Source organism: Chaetodon trifascialis, chromosome 19, assembly GCF_039877785.1.
Source record: "Chaetodon trifascialis isolate fChaTrf1 chromosome 19, fChaTrf1.hap1, whole genome shotgun sequence".
Classification (NCBI taxonomy): Eukaryota; Metazoa; Chordata; class Actinopteri; order Chaetodontiformes; family Chaetodontidae; genus Chaetodon; species Chaetodon trifascialis.
This window is the reverse complement of record NC_092074.1, coordinates 15,125,658-15,145,627: the sequence shown is the minus strand read 5'-3', so window position 1 is coordinate 15,145,627 and position 19,970 is coordinate 15,125,658. Positions and strand designations below refer to the sequence as shown.

Sequence of the window (19,970 nt, the reverse complement as noted above, 5' to 3'; positions counted from 1 at the left end):
CTTGACCTGCTCTGTTTACGCCTGCCATGACACTGTTTGCACACGCTTGGTGTGTGTGTGTACGCTGTTGTGTGTGAAAGAAATGGAGCGAGAGAAGCATCAGGGGTGTTTCCCCCCCTTTCTGTAACCCCTTGTCCTTACAAGTGATGCACACACACACACACACACACACACACACACACACACACACACACACACACACACACAGACCTCTGAGCTGTGAGAAAGGCCAGTGTTGGTTTAGACCTGGGACAGGGTTTAGGTGGATCACTGAACACACACATTCCACATTCAACTGGCCTCAATACAAGTCTCTCCTGCACCACTAAGGGAAGAAGCATTCATTTCTTTCACAGCTCAGGAAAAGGTAATTTGTCTAAAAATGTATCTAGAAACCTCCACCTCGAGTTATCACACTGTTAATACGTACAAAACATGTATTTTGTAATACAGAATCTGTGTTAAAAACAAAAAATGGGATAAATTCTGCTAAATTCAGCTAAAAGGTTTACTCTTTTATGAGTGTTTCAGTTTCAGCTTCACTCAGCTTCACACATTTAAACCGATACACGTGGATCCTGAATAATCACACCTTGATACTGGAATATCCTGAATGTTACTTTCCTTCTGTGTGTCTTCAGGCCGAATGCATTCAGCTGGGATCAGGTAGTCAGGCTGAGCCCTGTGGAGAGACTGGACCATGCCTTCACTGTGGCCAAAGACCAGCTGGCTATTGAGAGGCTACTGGATCCCGAAGGTGCCGGCACTCTGAGATGTTTTAAACACTTTCTCTAATGTACCCATAGGTCTGCTTTATTTATTTAGGCAAGAATAACTGTAGAAAGTCGATATGAAAATGCAAAAATGGCAGCAAAAGAAAAGGCACCCATCAGCTACCTTTTATAGTAATCCCCCCCAAAAATTGGATATGGAATGACATACATTTCACTGTCGAAAATTTCCACATATTAAAACTGTGTTCACGAAGCCTACCTTCATGTCCTGCCAGCAGTGGGATAAACTCACGGTGGAGCAAATACCTTGGTGTTGTCTTTGGCTGAAGATTTGTAAGGAGCTATGTTTGCTCTGAATTTCTTTCCGGTTCATGTAGCACCTGTAGATGCTCTGTGTGCACGTACTTGAGCTGTCTATATTCAGACCTCTTGTTATGTCATGAATGAAGGGTCGTCCTCCCTGATCTGTGTCAAAGCCAGGTTTAATCAGTGCAACTTGCCTCAACCTGCCCTTTTCTCTCCCCTCTCACCTTCCTTCCCATCTAATCTCCTCCTGTCACCGTTCACTGCTATCTTGCTCCATCTTCCATGCTGCTTTTCTCCTTATGCAATTTTCACCCCTCCACCCCCCTGCCTACTCTCTCCCACTTCTCATTTATATTTCTGATCTTTCTGCCCCACGTCCAACTACCTCCCACTGTCTTGCCACCCCCCCCAGATGTCGCGGTGCAGTTACCAGATAAGAAGTCCATCATCATGTACGTGACATCACTGTTCGCTGTGCTGCCTAAAGACGTGAGCATGGAGGCTATCAGAGAAGTGGAGACCCTGCCACGCAAATACAAAGTGGATTCTGGGGACTCAGGTCCAGGCCTCAGTGCTCAGGTAAAATTCACAACACAGAAGCTCACAGGTTGTACTTGGGGTGATTTTTTTGCGTTATGAATTTGGGGCAATGTGAGAAGGACGCATGGCTCGAGACTAAGAGGGGATTCATTGTACTGCTCTCACGACCGTCTAAACTACTCACACAGAAGGTACTTATTGGATTCCATGGCTACATCTGTTTTTCAAGGACTCCAAGGTGCTCTTTTATGTGCAGAAATCCACAGCTGCTACCCAGCAAGGTAGAGAAAAGCGCAGTAAGGCCAAACTTCAGGAATTTAGAACTGGAATGAAAAAATGTGTTTCTCAACAAATTGCTGGTTCTAATCATTTGAAATCAGATTTGCATTTCTGAACTAGTTCTCTACCCAAACTGAGGTGACTGTTCGGTATGCAGAAATTCTGTAGTTTAATTACAAAACCTTGCACATATATGCACATAAGAAGAACACAATAGCTGACATGATTTTGTGTTTCGAGAGTATACGGTGTCTGTTGAGATAAAATGTGGTGCAGCATTCATTGTTCCTTTGGCCTGTTCTCTATATGGAGAGAAAGACCTCAATCTGCTTCAGCACTGTTGCATCAGTTTAAGAGGAGTTTGCCTGAATAGGGCATCTAAATGGGAATGTTGGGAATAAAAAGGCTTTGTTGTTGTTTTTTTTACTGCGTTCTCATGTGTGCTTGCCATAACAGTGATGCTAGCAGTGTTTCATATAAGCTGGGCTAACCATGCTAGCATGCTTCAGCCAACAGCTGACACCCTGCCCAAACTCTCCTTATAGAACTTGAGCTTTTGAATTTATGTTTTGCACATGCCAACATGTAGGCTGCAAATGGATTGTGCTATATTAGACTGTAACTGCTGTATTTGGTCATGCTGAATTGAAAGAGGCTCTGTGGATGTCCTACACCAAACTATTGATGATGAATATGTGGACCGAACAGCGTAATACAACCTCCTTAAGCCCAGTGGTTCGGTTATTTCAGCAGTGACACAGTGCTTCATTCCAGCAGATATATCTCCCCCAGTGGCTGCCTGTCTGAGCCCCTCTGTCTGTGCGGTGTAAACAAACCATTATCTCTTTCCATGAATGGAAAGATGACAGTTCAGCTCCTGAACTTCGGCTTCAACAACTGAAAAGCTGGAAAAAAAACAAAACCAAAAGGAAAAAAACTGAACCCATAACTGCTTCAACCTTTGCTGCTGTTTCTGAAATTCCAGTTTGAAGGCCACAGTCTTATGCGCAGGCATAAAGAAAACTGTGGAGTGTCTCATTGTCTGTTGCCAGATAGAGTGAGTCACTCGCACTCTGAAAAAGCCATCTCCTTCATTCTCTCCAGCGCTGCTTATGAAAAGCACAGCAGGCACAGGCAGATAGGGAGGAGAGCCATGACTCACTCCTCTGACATTAACCAACAGATTGAGCTGCGTGCTGCTGGAAACACAGAGCTGTAAAGGAATGGGAAGGAAATGAGGGGATAAATTGGTGGGAATGGGCGAATGTACAGAGTTGACAGGGAATGTTGTTATAAAGATGCCTGTGTGCTGCGGGCAGGTGGCTGACATGCACTTACTGACAGTGTTTAACGTGTGTGAGCATTTCAGTGTCTTATTTGACTTGATATATATATATATATATATATAGATAGATAGATAGATAGATAGATAGATAGATAGATAGATAGATAGATAGATAGATAGATAGATAGATAGATAGATAGATAGATAGATAGATTACCGAAACTACCACAGATCAGAGAAGCTGCATCCCTTCAAAATGTAATTTGTTCAACTTGATTAGAGTTGTTTTCTTGCATTTTTAGTCCCTCGCAGCCCTCTGTGCTCCTTTCTTCCAATCACATACATCCCTAGGGCAACTCATTTTAGTGAAAAATCCTGATACCACCTCCACCGAGTTTTTATTGCCCGCGGGCACATACTGTGCTTCACACGTCCTGGAACGAGTGCTGGAAAAGTCTTTTTAAATAGTGCTCTGATTGGTCCAACAAGGGGTTTACTTTCCTGGCACACTTCCCCTTCTCATAGGAAGTGATGTGTAATGCTGCTGGTAGTGAGACTGAGTGGAGCAAAAATAAAGGCTCTTTGTTTTTGATGACTGTGTCTGGTTCCCCTCATAGTTATAGATTCTTAATATTGGTTCATGATATGTCTTGGAGCTCTTAACGGTGATTTTAAATGATAATTGTTTTCAATATTGAGGACAGCTTCAGCTCGAGAATGAATTAAGTTATATTGCGTCTTTAAAGTTGGAATATCACAGATGATAAGTGCACTGGTGTAAGCGTGATGATGCATAACATGCTCCAGAATCTTAACTGCAAAAGTGATGAATGCAGGGATTGAGTTGAGCAAATCATCTGGTGATAATAAAGTGTTCTGTTGAGCCAGACCACAGCTATTTTATAGTCATTCAAGTCAATAAATAGACCAAGGCTGCAGTTTTCTCTCTCACTCACTCTCTCACTGCCATGTTTTTCTCTCTCTTCATGTTCATTTGTCTCTGCCAGCCTACACCGGTCTAAAATAAGGCCTTACAGTATTTCTGTGACTTACTCCAAAATATCCAAAAGGTCATTGAATATTTTCAGCAGGTGACCTTTTCCTGAGTTTGCTACACAGACATTACTGCTGTGTAATTTCAGCCTGCAAAACAAAGGTCCATTTGACTTGTGACTGTACCGAACTCTACACATCCATTAGCATTTCTGTCATCTTTGACTCAGCACGGCCGCCGCTGCCAAGATTTTATCTCCTGTTCATTTCAGTTCCAGACAGATTTGTTGAGCTCTGTCGAGCTTTTTCCTACATTTCCTTCAGAAAAACGAAAATGTTGCTGTCTACAAAGGCCATACATGTTTACACAGCGTGTAACAACCTTATATTTAAGGAAATTCATAATTGATAGTGTGCTGAAAATAGAAATCACCTGCCTCTTCTCTGGTGATTTAGAAGTGTATTCAGAGAAGCAGCTGTTGAAGGACACCTCAGTGAAAAGACTCCCATCATTACACATTAGCAAAGTTATCTTTCCACTTACATGTAATCGTGTTCATTTTCAGTAGCATTTATGTTTTGCGCTTAAAGCTATTTCATCTTTGAGGCTGCACCATCCGTGTTTCTGACCGTACACCAACTTTACCCAGGACTGCCACAGTGTTTCAATTTACTGCTATTCCTAGAATGAGGATTGACCTGCCCAGCATGCCAGGGGCACCTCCCAGCATCCCATAATAGGCCTGCAGTTGTTTTGTTTTTTTCTAAATTGAGCGGGGCAGGTCACTCTGCATGCTCCAGAGCAGCATAGACATCTCCTAGATGCCTGTTTCTATTTTAAAACTCTCCAACTGACGTGAAATGAAAATCTGAGCGCAGGCCAAATGGAGGCTGCCTTTCAGCTGCTCTGAGAGCTTTATCTGTGCAGTTTTGTGTTTTCAGAATGTGAAATATGAGGGAAGCAAAAGCTTACTTTTTCCTTTTTTCTCTCAAGCTTAAAGATGTATTGAAAAAATAATTAGACCCCTCCTGCTCCCTACTGTTTGTTATGTAAGGCCTACAGCACTTTTAGTAATGTTTTACTTTTAAAACAATAATGGTAAGCTCTTATGTTAACACATTGTCTGTAATTCATGTCAAACTGTTTCCTCATCCCTTGCCTCATGTTTTTCAGAACGTGCAGATGGAGGAAGCAGGCAGCAGCCCCCGTCCTGAGACCCCCAGCACCCTGACAGAGACAGAGGGAGAGATGGAGGGCAGTCTGCTGGAAGTGGACCTGGACAGCTACCAGACCACACTGGAGGAGGTACTGACCTGGCTGCTGTCCGCCGAGGATGCCCTCCAGATTCAAGACGACGTGTCGGACGATGTGGAGGAAGTCAAAGAGCAGTTTCACACACATGAGGTAGGAGGAGACCTGCAGGTTGTCTTAAGGCTTGCAGAGATGGATGCATGCATGCACATGCAGACAGAGGGGTATATGTATATCAGAATGAGACTCATTCAGAGACCAAGTCTGTAAGGCAAACGATGACACTCATACAGTATATGACACATGCTGCTTGTCTGACTTGTACATCAGTTTTTGTCTACAAACTGTCAACAAAATTTTTGAGATTGAAGATAGTGTCCCAGCAATAGAGGTCTCCCGCAATCAACAGTACATGCTCCGTACATGTTGGGAATGCAAGGAATTCTGCTGAGAACGGTGGTGCACAGCAGCCCATGGTGCCATGACCCAGAGCTTACTCCCTTGTTTGAGAAGGCATAGTTGCAGGGTTTGTGTTTGTGCATGTGTGTTAAAGGGGCTTTGGCAGGATTCCCTTGGCTGAAATGTGAATATTTGTGAAGTCTAATGTCTGGAATCCAGGTCAAAGCAGAAAGCTGGTAGTGAGACTGAAAGCAACAAGATCCAAAGCCTCTTTAACAGCCAGGCTTTTCAGGAGGTCTAAAAAAAAAATCCAGTTTGTTTCGGCCTTGTTGTTCACATATTTACTCCAGCTTCTCCAGCAGAGCCTCATCAAAAACAATGTGCTCAGAGGTGCAGACAAAAATGCTTACTCATCCAGAGGGCTCACGGAAAAGAGACAATAACTCAACTCGTTGGCGTTGATATTGCTCATGACAAGAACCAGCGAAAATGCAGCTCCTTTAAGGAGTTTGGAGGCAAGCAAACCCTTTCAAAGCTGCACTTGTGTTTCTCTTTGAAGCGTTTTCTCATTCCTCTTCTGCTCTGTCAGTTGGCTACTTGACAGAGTCTGCTCTTCAGTTTGTGCTCACACACAGGCTTGTCAGACTGTTGTTACAGCAACACTCGCAAATACACAAGGGTGATGCCCAGTGCTTCTGCAGGGTGTTATTAAGTGTTGTACGAAGTGAAGTTCAAGGGTGGGGAGAGAAACATATCCAGATGTTGCCAAGTGCCAGCATGGAGCCCAAAGATTACATAAGCAATGCTAGGCCTCCATGATAGACTGAATCTGAATAATTTTAAGAGTTTGTGGTTATATGCTGCTTCTCTTACGTTAACATACTATACATAGAATTAGTGTCGATCTTTCTTTAAGTTTTGTTGGGGTGATTTTTTTTCTCCACTTCTTGTCTGGAAGACCAACATTTCAAACTGTCAGTCTGAAATTTTCAGTACATCTTTGATCACTGCTGTTTTACTCCTCCTCCCATGAAAGGCCTTTATGATGGAGCTGACGGCGCACCAGAGCAGTGTGGGTAATGTGCTCCAAGCGGGCAACCAGCTGATTGCTCAGGGCAACCTGACCGAAGAGGAGGAAGATGAAATCCGGGAACAGATGACCCTCCTCAACTCCCGCTGGGAGAGCCTCCGAGTGGCCAGCATGGACCGCCAGGCCAGGTAGATGCACACGCATACACACCTCCCTTAGTCTTGTAGAGGTGTTGCAATAACCTTTGCTGTTTGTAGTGGAATTGACTTTTTTTTTTTTAAAGAAATAAAGACAGAAAACTCAAAAATCTAGGTTTTTTTTTACAGTGTAGTACCCAGTGGCAGCACATCATGAGCCAGCGAAGGTCATTTTCTCTCAGTGTCAATGTTGACCTCAGATCTTTATGAGTTTTTCCTGTGAAGAATGTACAAGGCTGCAAGCTGTGTGAAGGTGACACCTGATAAGCCTTGAGTGCTCCAAGGTCTTAACAAGTCTGCCGCTCAATCTGTGCTATCAAGGTTTATGATGCTTTCAACACACACACACACACACACACACACACACACACACAAAACAGCACAGTCGTTCATAAATCGTATTTGCGGTGTCCACCGGAGCATTTGTCGACCCTGACTTTAAACTATATGTGCTTGTGCGTGACATGACTCGTCCGTGTACACAGTATTCACTCATTCTAGTGTTTGTGCTACAGCGTGGCAGCTACATAACCAACTGAACAGGCAGTGTCACCTTAAAGTTTATTATCAACTGATAGCTTTGTTCCTGCCTACCTCAACATGCCCACCTCACTGTCTCCCTGTCCTTCCTTTCTTGCTCTTCCTGTCCAGGCTCCACGAAGTCCTGATGGATCTTCAGCAGCAGCAACTGCAGCAGCTTTCTGATTGGCTGACACAGACAGAGGAACGAATCAGGAAGATAGAGACAGAGCCGACAGCTAAAGACCTGGAGCTCTACAAAGAACACATAGAGCAGCACAAAGTAAATACAATTTCCCATTCAGACGTTTTATGTCAAAGTACGTATCATGCATGAATCTTGTCATGCTTGTTTCTCACGTTTAGCCATGCTTATGTGACACATATTTAAGTAGTTGTCACAGTCTCACTGCACTGCTCTTGTCCTAACACAGCAGTTTTTGTGAGTGGGTTGTCACGTGTTTGATCCTGCACCGTCTGCCTGGTGTCACTATAAATCTGCGCAGCCTCTCCACCAGCTCTGTTAATGGGTAATATGGGACCGTGCTGAATTTACTGTTTGCTTTCCCTGTTCAGGAGCTTCAGAACGACCTGGAGGCGGAGCAGGTGAAGGTGAACTCTTTAACACACATGGTGGTTGTGGTGGACGAGAACAGCGGCGAGAGTGCCACCGCTGCCTTGGAGGAGCAACTACAAGTAAGCTGTCAGCCTGATGCTATTTGCAAAATTTGTTTTGCTAATGTCCGTCAGCACATTATGGCTGCCTTTTAATGGCTATTTAGGAAAAGATGGTATATGTGCGCATGTGTTGGAACATGAATGTCATATTGTCCAGCTATAAAGAGACAATGAACTGTGCTGTATTTGATTACAGATATTTTTGTGTATATTAAAGCTTTTCCTCTGCTTTACATTGCGTTTGTGAGAACATCCATGTTTGTATTGATTTTGTCGCCTCTATCCTGCATTCAAGTCTTTGGGTGAGCGCTGGGCGGCTGTGTGTCGCTGGACAGAGGAGAGGTGGCACAAGCTGCAGGAGGTCTTCATGGTGTGGCAGCAGCTTCTGTCGGACCAGGTAGGACATTTACTGTGCCGTCCCTCCTACACATACATGCACAGGCACATACATGCACACTGTTCTCACCCTCCTAAATAAATAATCAGTCATAATGGAGCAGGTGAGTGTTCTCTCCTCACCCACTGAGCTACATTGAGATGCACAGAAAGCCTCAACATGTCACTTAAATCTTCAAAACAGCTCAGGTTTTGCAAGGGAATGCCACAGCGATGAAGGACAGAGTGTCCAGTCCTTCACTCCATGAACTGTCAGTGCACCGTAAACCTTTCTGTCTGTCAAATCCACAATTTTTAGTTTAACAGAAACTTTTACATTGAAACAAGGTGTTCTTCATCCTGCAATTTTTATGTAACTCTCTCTGTCCATGCTGTTTGTTGGAGTTGGAAATGTGTCTGATTTGAATTTACGTATTGACCTGGTTGCTGAATGCAGAACTTAAAATATCTCACTTCGGCTAAATAAGCTGCAGGACACAAAGACTCTGTTTGTAGTGTTTGTTGTGCTGTTTAAGTTGATGTTTTTTCCTCCCACCTCTTCTGTAGAGTTTGTTTAGAACGTGGTTGGCAGAAAAAGAAGAGGCCTTGAGTGAAGTACAGACCAGCAACTTTAAGGACCCAAGTGAAATGAATACTAATGTGCGCCGATTAGCAGTAAGTACTCTGCCAGCCTTTGTAGTTGGCATGCTGCCGAAGCAGATACTTTGACGGCTAATTACCTTTAATTTGTGAATAAAGTGTGTGTAATAAGGTTTCCATGTTTAGTGTAGCCAGTAGTGTAGCCTGTTGATTTTTTTTCTTTTTTTTTTCTTATTCAACCCTGTAGATTTTAAAGGAAGACATGGAAAAGAAGAGGATTACTCTGGACCAGCTCTCTGATGCAGGACAGGATGTGATATCGCTACTGCGGAGCCCTGAGGCGGGAGCCAAGATCGAGGCAGACACCGATGAGCTGGCACATAGATGGGACAACCTGGTGCAGAAACTGGAGGACTGCTCCTTCCAGGTGTCTGTTTTTTGCCCATTCTGTGCAATGTTACAGTACTTTATTCTGAAAGGATTTTGTCTTCCTGCCCGCTGTATTTAAGAGCTGTCACAGTGTTTGTTTGTGTTAAGTTGACTGTCCCATTCTCACTGCTGCTCTAACTTACTGCCAAGGTAATGGAAGCTGTGACAGATGCTGGGATGACTCAGGTGGAAGAGCAGGTTGTTGTGGATACAGTTTCTGTAGCTGCATCCATCACTGACCAGGAGTTGGCACCACCTGCTCCCCCTAAGAAGCGACTGGTGGAGACAGATGCAGAAGTCATACGAACGTAAGAACTGGGACACATGCGGACAGACTCTGCCTTTCTTGCCAGAAAAGTGTAAGAATAAATGATATGCAAACACACACCAATGCACACATTGTGTTCTGTGGTTCTGCAGGTTTGAAAATAAGCTTTCTGGCCTCCTGAGCTGGATTAAAACATGGAAGACGTCCACTCAAGCGCTGGCCTCCACACACCCAGAGAGCACACCTGACACGCCACACCTGCAGGAGAAACTAAAGGTAAACCTGTCAGCTTAAAAGCAAACAGTTTCAACTTAGACCACGTCTTTTTGAAAATCACACCTTAAATATGTGTCGACCAATCACTGCAGAGTTTGGAGTTGGACCTCACAGCAAAGGAAGCCACGGTTAGTCAAATGGTCCAGGAGGGACGGGGCTTGATGGACCAGCTGGAGAGAGGTATGAAGAAAAGAGGAGGCTGTTCTTGCTCATTGACACTGAAGTGGTGCATTATTATACTCATTAAAACAAATAATTATTTTAAACAAATCCACCCAAGTTTTGTCAAACACGTTCCACCATAGTGAGCTCAGATATTGGCTCATATTTATCGTTTCTCAGAGGCTCGTGACTACTGACTTAAACAGAAATCTTCCATTTCTCTTTTAAGTAGTGTTCTTCTTGTAAGATTTTACTGCCTTTCCACAGCTGCTTGGTATTTTCTGGGTATTTACAAGCACAAATTTTTTTTATTGTCATTAGGGTTTAAATGCCAGTAAGCGGAATGTGTGTTTGTATATGTGTGTGTGTGTGTGTGTGTTGTGTTCACAGAGTGGTAAAATCTGTCAGCCTGCAGGGTTGCTGGCTTCATATAACTGCTCAGTGAAATGAAGAGGCACTCAGGATTTTTATGTGTTTACACTGTTCTGGAGGCAGTGAGGTGTAGTGGAGCAGCACTGCTAAGTTGAAGTAGATTTGTTAAACACCAAACTTTCCATTGAACTATTCCCTCGTTTCTGTTGTTCTCTCATCCGTATTGTCTATTTTCCAATTTTTTATCCACTGGTGTTCTTACTCTCGACGGGGTCTTTACAAAAACTAGCAACACAGACTGTGCGTGGAACGACTGTAAATGATGAGTCTGCTTGATTATTCTTTAAGTGCATTTCATATGAACCCTCATTGTCTGTTGTCTGTCTCTCTCTGTAGAGGGGGTGTGTGTGGACTCGGTGAGGGCCGACATAGATCTTATCCAAACTGAGTGGGATGTTTGCGCGAGGGAGCTGCAGGCGGCCAGCGAGCGAGTTCACACTCAGAACCGGGTCAGAGCGGTGTCTGCAGAGCTGGCAGACCTGGACCAAGCCTTGGAGCAACAGGACCGTTGGCTGGACTTGACCTCAGCTGTAGAGAAGTGCGAAGAGGCTGAGCTCAGAGGCCTGAGTGGAGAGTGTCAGGTAAGAGTTATCGTCTCCGTCCACATTCACCCTCATCTGAATTTCACCCCTAACCATTGCTCATGCAGAAGCAGTTTTTCCATAAATATTTCAGTTTACACAGCAGAGATTAAGCACTTTATAAGACATAGATCAAAACGACCATGAGGGCAAAATAGAGGTGCAGTAAATAGAAAATAGTAGAACGCATAAACCCCTCAGTTGTGTTTCCTGAAGTGTGCATTTAAAAATTCACTTTGAGCAGAGAAGAAAAGGCTGTCAGGTTAAAGCATGACTCCATCCAGTAACCTGTGAATTTCTCTCCAGACTTATTGTTGCAGTGTTTGTTGTAGATTTCTGTCATTTTTATACAGAAAAAAAGAAAGAAATTCTTTAAGATTACGTTGAAGGTATTTAATGGCACATGATAAATGAAATACAAACAAAATGAACCGACAGAAGTCAGTAAAATGTTCAAGAAAACCACTAATATAGAAGGTGTGACTTGCCTTTGTTCAGGTCTGTTCATCAAACATAGTTACTCGGATATTGCTGGCTTGTTTTTAAGTCAAAGGAATAAACTTAACGTGAGCCGTGTTTCTAAGATTTCTTTTTCTGTGTGTATGTACAGAAACAGTGTACAGTTTCCTCTAAAATCACCCTTGAAAAATTCTCCACTTTTAGGAATTATCAGAACACACATATGATAACGCCTTATTTCATGCAAATGAATAAACTTTTGTCTTCCTCATGTGTTCTTCAGTCCCGACTTGTCCAAGTCACTGCCTTGGGTCCGCAACTGGAGCATCTTTCTGCAGAGGCCAGGTCACTGGGAGCCGTGCCCTCTCTGAAAGACAACATGGTAGTGGTATCAGCTCATCACTCCTCCACACTGCAGCAGCTACAGAACAGAGAGCAGGAGGTCAACAAAGGTACTTTTGCTCAACGATATCAGAATATTTTGCAAAATCATTGCAGAGGAAACTTGCCCCAAAACGCTGAGCAGATTCGTTAGTATTAACAGTACCATATGCTTTTCAAGGGAGTTGACAGCCTTGAGGCATCCTGTGATTTCAGAGAGCTGCAGGACAGGAGATTTAAACCTTCCTTAAAACAAAGACCCATTTCTCCCTCGTCGCTCTTGGCTCAAAGCTTTCAGGTTTACAGACCGAAAGAGTGATAGCTAAGATCAGCGGAGCTCGGTCCCACAGGGGTTGTGTAAATTTGACATCAGCTTTTATAACAATCCTTGGCCAGACACGGGTAATAGATGATGCCCTTATATGGCCTCCAAAAGCTCACAGATGCGTGCATGTGTTTACGTGAGCGATTGAGTGTGAGATCAGATCTCTCTGCCAGCTCCATCTCTACCTGAGGACATGACTTGGATGTGGAGCGGTGCTGAAAATCAGTCACCGTTTCACCTCTGGAATTTACGCACACTCCTCTCGGCCAAAAAAAACGCCTTTAAACGGAAACTTGAATGCTCTTCTCCACTCCTGACCATAGGTGTGTGCGTGTGTGTCTGTATAAGTGTCTGTCTTCTTGGGCTTTTATGACTATGAGGATTTGGATGAGAGCCAAGGAAAACCATTTTGTTTCTGCTTGAGGGCAGTACGCCTCTTGCTGGGACCCCCCCCCCCTTTTCCCAGTTACGCTCCATTATATCTCTGCTCTTTGTGTGCATAACCAAAGCCATGTTATGTAAGCATTAAATCACCTGTTAATTAAAACTAGAAGAGAAGGAGAGAAGAAGAGGAGCAGGAGCAGAAAGAAATGAACCCTTTCAGTGTAAGTGAGGTTGAAGTTGTCACAAATGGACACTGTTTTAGTTAATGTTCAATTGGAGTAGATAACAGGTTAGTGATTTTATTGATTTTATTTTATTTTTTAAATTCATCCGGCATGATTGACATTCATGACTCTGTTAGAAGAGCACAGCTTAATTTACTTTGTGACGCTGGCTGTCAAACATATGAGGTCCTACATGGAAGACACACACATACACAGATGGGGAAATCCCAAACCATCTTACTGCCCCCTTGTGGTTAAAAACCTCCTGCTGAAGTCCAGATGCAAAATCTTTGACACCATGTACCGTATTCTCCTCCATTCTCCACACATCTCCCTCACCTCCTTGTCTTCTTCCAGCTTTGGCCAGTCTTGAGGCCGACCAGATGGTACCAAACCCAGTGGAGGGCCTAGAGGCCAGGCTGGCCACTCTGAGAGAAGGAGTGGTAGACATCCCTACCGCTGAGGGGGCGGTGGAGCGGGCACAGGTGAGCAGTGCATCATCTTGGTAAATTAAATCAATGCTGTCTGTGAAAAGATGGACACATAGCCAGGAAACAAAAGCTCTGAGGTGGAGGTTACCACACAAAGCATCATCACAAAGTCTCATTAATTATTTAGAATTTCATTATGCACCTTGTTCTTTAATTCGCAGTTTGTTAGATGTGTGGTGTTATTATGTTCTGCAACCCCTCGAGAGATTTTCAATCTGAATAAAGCAGTCCTGCGTAAAGATTCAAATAAATAACAAAATATAGTGAAAACAATAGACACAACTGCATGCTCATATCTTTTTAAAAAGTGACATGTTAGTTATTTTGAATTGTTGTGGTTTGTCTGCAGACTGTAGATGATAATGCCCTGTGACCTCTAAGCTTGAAGGATTTCATTCTTAACAGTCACTTTGTTTGTGTCTGTGTCTCTGTGCTTGTACGTATATCAGGGTGAGTGTTAATCTCTGTCTGCTGTCAGTTTGTCTTTTCCGGCACACAATAGGCCCCTTTATCAACCAGTCACTTCCCTCTGCTCTCTATCAAACCCCTGTGTAGGAGGAAAAGAGTGTGTGTCTGTGTGTGTTTTGGTATGTAGCTCTGTGATGTATGTGTTGTTGTGTGTGTTACTGTGTGTGTGTGTCTCTCCTCCTCCATCCTTCGGTGGAATGTGGCTCAGTCCGAGCCCTTGTTATCGTGTCAGATAGGGCATGGTGCCGGGGAGGGGGCGGGGGCTTGGCACATTCTGGGCAGCGTGCCCATGTGTGCAGCATGGAGCTCCAAACAGCTCGGCGTGGAGCTGTTCAACCAGTTAGTCAGCCTGACAGCCACCATGTACAGTCCCACGACGGATTCTCTGAGTGCTATGAGCCTAATGATAGAATGAGTGGCTCGCTTTTGTTTCGTCATGTTTAAATAGATTCATCTTTCGCTGTACACCAATGTGACTTTTCTGAAATTGTTAATTAATCATAAAAAGGTGGCAGCAATTTAATCACCTGTGTGTCAGCCTGTGTCTGAGGGAGTACAGGGTTGTAACAACATAATGTTTCCTCTTTTTAGACACTTTTATTTGTGCCACATCGTTGTCACATCCCAGCACATGCTGCACGTTATGTGTGGGGATTTTTTTATTACATAATTAAAGCTAGTAGCGCTGTGTGGCAATGTTTTGAGGAGGGGGCCCCAGAGTACACCAGTGATATGATGCCAATTTTCTGCTGAGAGTTGACACTGTTTCACTGATTGACAGTACCAAAACAAATTTGTTATGCCAGTACCAGTTTCCAAGTTGTAAGTAGCATTCATGTCAACATCCAAGTTGTAATTAGAAGTGGGAAACTATATTTTTTCATGACAAATTCCTGTACAGGCAATAAGAGCTTCTGTGGTTGCTCATTACGCTCACACACTGCTTGGACGTGTCATTTTAAGCCTGAACTCTTGTTCATCACAGGGCCTGTGTCTGGAGATTGAGCAAACACAGCAAGCCTCCGATCCTACAGAACTGCAAAGATGGAGTCAACTCTCCTCCAAGGCACGTGAGGAGCTGGCCACACTGCAGTGCATCCTGGGTAGCATGAAAGACTATCAGGTAGAGTAGCTTTAAATACTGATGTAGAAAGCCCTGTAACCGTTTAAAATATGAATGTCTTTAATTGAATGTTGGCGATGCATTGGTTGAATTAGGTGCGTTTGGTGGAAGTGGAACGTTGGTTGGATGCGGTTCAGGAGCTGTTGTCCCGTGATGCCACGGGATTGGGCGACAAGGAGAGTCTACAGGAAGAGCTTAACCAGTGCAAGGTTAGAGGACAATGGAAAAAATCAGAACACTGGGGGTTATATTGTTGATAGATTTTGACACAGTACAGGGAAAGACATCATGACGTCACTACTTAAAAGCTACTCCTCATTTTGTTTATGTGAAGAGTCATTTGACACTATAGGTTTAGCATTTTTCACCTGAGCTGAATTATAATTACTGAAATGGATTTTAATCTCTGCAAACTTTTATTCTTTATCTTCCTTTCTTTCGCTGTCTGCCATCAAGGAGTATGTGAATGAGATGGAGTCAGTGGAAGGTTCATTGAAGCAGATGGGAGAGAATGTGAGCGCTGTTCAGGCAGCTGCAGTCCCAGGACTGGCCAAGTGGGGCCAAGATAAGTTGGGTGTGTGCCGGGACAGATGGGACTCCCTCAGCAAACAGGTGAGGAAAAGCTTTTCTCTACTCGCCTTATGTCCTGCAATTTATTTCTGAAAAGAAGGATTTTGTGTATGTATGCCTGTATGCATTCTCATACTTTACAGCGTGATTTGTCTGTTTCATCTATAAACCTGATGTCCAATGCTTCCCTCCAGCTGCTGAGCCATCAGGAGCGTGTGGCAGAGAGTCGGGAGCGGCAGGTCAATCTGAGGAAGGACTTGGCGGAGATGCAGGAGTGGATGGCCCAGGTCGATGAGGAGTTTCTCATGAGGGACTTTGAATATAAAAGTCCTGAGGAGCTGGAGGCGTCGCTGGAAGAGATGAAGGTGAGAATGGAGGCATGGTATAACTGACGAGGATCACTTACACAAAGCAGGTTTGACTGTTGTGTGCTTTATATGTGTGTGGGTCTAACTCTCGTCCTCTCTTGTCATCCTCTTACCTGTCCTCACCTCTCACAGAGAGCTAAAGAGGATGTGCTGCAGAAGGAGGTGAAGGTAAAGATCCTGAAAGACAGCATCAACTTGCTGGTGTCCACAACATCGCCCCCCGGTGGAGGCAGTGGACAGGAGCTTACCTCAGAGCTCGAGGGTGTGCTAGCCAACTACCACAAGCTCTGTGACCGCTTCAAGAGCAAGTGTCACACTCTGGAGGTAATGTGTGAAGGATGAAGATTGAAGTTTTGAATAAAAGTATGGGATGTCAAACGAACTGTACTGGCTTCAGTTAAAAAGAAGACGCACCTGGTCATAGTGAATTTAAGTCCAAGGCTGAAGTCTTTTTCTGGTATAAAAAGCTGCTGTCGCACATATTTGCATGTATATAATTCATAATTTAATGCATGAATGGCCCAATTTGTCACTCAACTTCCAACTCCCGTGGTTCAGTAATGGAATGACATGTCGTTTTATGCGATGTGTCATTTCCTGGCCTCTTTTGTTAATTTTCATGCGAAGAACGAGAGAAGCTGGAAGGGCATTGGTAATTCTGAATTCAGAGCTAATCTGCGAGTGTAATGTCATAGACTGAGGCGCTGTTTTTGATTATCATCCCCCAGACTCTGCAGGGTAAAGGTCAGACACATCACTGAGTTGTGCTTATGCTCATATATACTTTCTGCCTGAAGTCCATTAGTCACCATCCCGTTTGTCTTCAGAGTTTTACAATTTAATTTGAGTTTACTTTAGCAGTTAGTTTTTTTTAAGTTTCTCTGGTTGTACACAACTGTATGTAAATGTTTTTGACTCTGTGTGTGTGTGTGTGTGTGTGTGTGTGTGTGTGTGTGTGTGTGTGTTGGGGTACGCTCTGTAGGAGGTTTGGTCCTGTTGGATGGAGTTGCTTCAGTACCTCGATATGGAGCAGAGTTGGCTCAACACTCTGGAGGAGAAAGTTCAAGCCTCTGACAACCTACCAGAGAGCACTGAAGCCGTCAGTGAAGCTCTGGAGGTACAAATGCACACGTGCACGCACACTCACACACACTCACATTTTATTCATCTGTCATTTCACATTCAGCCTGTTTTTCTTCGTCTCCTTCTCTCGTGTTCATTCTCTCATTGAAAGCAAGATTCATGTTTTGCGGAACGTTCATATTTTTCTTATTTACCCACAGTCAAAATGATCGTGGATGCCTTTCTATGTGTGTATGTGTTTCTTAACATGTCATGCCAAACACTGAACCCATCCCACTTGTGATTAAAAGCCATAGCTGTATGTCAGACATCAAAAATGAAACGAAAGACGTCTTCTGGTAACATTTCCTGTACCCACATTATAGCTGAAAGATAAAATTACCTCACTGAACAACATTATTCCAGACAGCATGTAGACACACAGAAAAGGTGTCCATTCATTGGTGTGGAACAGGGTAAGTAGGAAAAACTGTAAATGTCATAAACCAAACCATCCATTTAATGTTCTGTCTCTGTTAATAACCTCATTGTCTTTGACTTTGTCTTCCAAATTTCTCCTGCTTTGTCCGTTGCTATATCTGTAGACTGCCTGCAGCATGGCTGTCAAACTCACTTTAATCATCGTGCTGCTTCTGCAACATTGCATAGTGATGAAGGAAATTAAAGACCCTTGAAGACAGCCCATCTCCTCTTTGTCCTTATATGTTTTTGGCTGTTTTTTGTCTTTCTTCCTCTCTCTCCCCCTCTCACCCATCACCCTTCCCATTCTCCCACTTTCCTAATCAGGCTCACCCCTCTGGGGGGTGGTGGCTGTCTCTCTCTCTCTCTCTCTCTCTCTCTCTCTCTCTCTCTCTCTCTCTCTCTCTCTCTCTCTCTCTCTCTCTCTCTCCCTGTCCATCACCTCCGGGAAGGAAAAGCACATTTAATGACCCCACGCAAACAGTGACTGTTGGATCCAAACAAGTGCCGTCGCTCAACAAGCTTCTCTCTCACTTATCTCTCATTTCTCGTTCAGTTATCATTTTTCCCTTTTGCCTCCATCTGACACACCCAGCATAGCAATTTCTGCATCTGCACTCCATCTGTTTGCTCAGCTACTTGGTTCTTTCTCAACCTTTCACACACATACACATGTGCAGCTTTTCACAAATTCACTGGATTTTCTTTTTCTCTCGGGTGTTCTTTGTTCCTAGACTTGGTCAATTCTTGCTCTTTTTTTGAGATCTGAGAAGCAGTTTTACTTTCTTGATCTGTGTTGCTGCTTTATCAAAGGACTATTTTGTTGTTTTCTCACTTCCTTTCGTCCCCTTTTGGCTTGATTTTTCTGATTCTTCGCTCATAAATTCAGCCTTATCTCCATCTCTCCATTTACCACCAGTCTTTGGAGAGTGCGCTTCGCCACCCAGGGGACAACCGGACACAAATCAGAGAGCTGGGTCAGACGCTGATAGACGGGGGCATACTGGACGAACTCATTAGTGAAAAACTAGAGGCCTTCAATTCCCGTTATGAACAGCTCAACCACCAGGTCAGGACCTTGCCTTTGTGTGTGAGCGAATGTGGGCTTCCTGTTTGTGTGTGTGTGTGTGTGTTTTTGGTTATGTTTGGATTTCTTTTTCACTAAATTAAGAACTATGCATTTTCTTTTACTATTGCAATTTGTTTAATTATAGTCATGCAAATATGACATTTTACTATATGTTACTCTGTATGACCACACATTTATTTTATTATTTTGTACTCGATACACAGTATATGTATACGTCTTACAACAATTTTTCATTTTTGCATTACCTCATCAAGTCAAGCACAACAGAAAAAGACGTTCCTGAGAGTAATTGTTAATGACCGAATATTCCAGCTGTTATATTAAGACTGTTTTACCAACATTTTTAGGACATAAACTTCCCCTTGAATCTTGAATCTGGAATATCAGAATATTGACATCTTTGACTGTAAAACATTCTTCAGGCGGTGAATCGGCAGATCAGCCTTGAGCAGCAGCTGCAGACCCTGAAGGAGAACGAACAGGCGCTCCAAACACTGCAGGAGTCTCTGAGCCAGCTGGATCACACACTCACCTCCTACCTCACTGACCGCATCGACGCTTTCCAGCTCCCGCAGGAGGCGCAGGTACACATGTGCACAACGCACACTCTCACACACCCACAGGTAGTTACCAGGCAAGATGTGACACTTGGGGAAACACCAAAACTTGATGGATCTTACTTCACACGGTGTCATCTCACTTGTCTGAAAGCTCTCCCTTCATTTGGAAGCACATGGAACAGTAGTAAAATATTTATATATAGTATTAATACAATATACCCACAATAACGAGTCAGGTTGTCCACAGATGCTTTAAAAAACTAAACAGTGGTGAGCTATCTTAGTAACTCTTAAACTTGTGTTACATGTACATAAACACCCTGAAAAGACTCTAATGAATGCATAAACAGTGGGTGGAAGAGGCTCTGTCTATATGAGTGAACATATAGTCATGGTGCCTGTATTCACTTCCATTTTTCCTTCAGACCATCGGGGCAGAGATCGCAGCCCACGAGCTGACGGTAGAAGAGATGAGGAGGAGGAACGTGGCCAACTTGCCTCCCCCCACCACCGATGGGAAAGTTGCACGAGGGGGGACCATGCTGGACCAGCTGCAGGTAACACTGACTCCTACTGGAGAACACAGAGAACTGCAGGAAACTGATGTCAGACTGGTATCTACTGCAGCCAACATAATTAAGACATTGCAA

The 19,970-nt window shown here is 43.7% G+C and overlaps 1 protein-coding gene across 6 annotated transcripts in view; it reads left to right on the top strand.

Annotated features, from left to right (window-relative positions):
- utrn (utrophin) overlaps window positions 1-19,970 on the top strand; it is a 173,584-nt gene that overhangs the window by 23,138 nt on the left and 130,476 nt on the right. For all 6 annotated transcript variants that reach the window (XM_070987929.1, XM_070987930.1, XM_070987931.1 and 3 more), the window contains 24 exons: window positions 642-757; window positions 1,453-1,619; window positions 5,312-5,542; window positions 6,825-7,006; window positions 7,667-7,817; window positions 8,111-8,230; window positions 8,508-8,609; window positions 9,155-9,262; window positions 9,435-9,614; window positions 9,767-9,924; window positions 10,037-10,160; window positions 10,253-10,340; window positions 11,091-11,335; window positions 12,078-12,246; window positions 13,466-13,593; window positions 15,053-15,190; window positions 15,286-15,399; window positions 15,647-15,802; window positions 15,955-16,125; window positions 16,261-16,452; window positions 17,111-17,245; window positions 18,590-18,739; window positions 19,183-19,344; window positions 19,746-19,877. In XM_070987929.1, coding sequence (XP_070844030.1) covers window positions 642-757; window positions 1,453-1,619; window positions 5,312-5,542; window positions 6,825-7,006; window positions 7,667-7,817; window positions 8,111-8,230; window positions 8,508-8,609; window positions 9,155-9,262; window positions 9,435-9,614; window positions 9,767-9,924; window positions 10,037-10,160; window positions 10,253-10,340; window positions 11,091-11,335; window positions 12,078-12,246; window positions 13,466-13,593; window positions 15,053-15,190; window positions 15,286-15,399; window positions 15,647-15,802; window positions 15,955-16,125; window positions 16,261-16,452; window positions 17,111-17,245; window positions 18,590-18,739; window positions 19,183-19,344; window positions 19,746-19,877 — 3,619 coding nt within the window. The remainder of the gene's footprint in view (window positions 1-641; window positions 758-1,452; window positions 1,620-5,311; window positions 5,543-6,824; window positions 7,007-7,666; window positions 7,818-8,110; window positions 8,231-8,507; window positions 8,610-9,154; window positions 9,263-9,434; window positions 9,615-9,766; window positions 9,925-10,036; window positions 10,161-10,252; window positions 10,341-11,090; window positions 11,336-12,077; window positions 12,247-13,465; window positions 13,594-15,052; window positions 15,191-15,285; window positions 15,400-15,646; window positions 15,803-15,954; window positions 16,126-16,260; window positions 16,453-17,110; window positions 17,246-18,589; window positions 18,740-19,182; window positions 19,345-19,745; window positions 19,878-19,970) is intronic.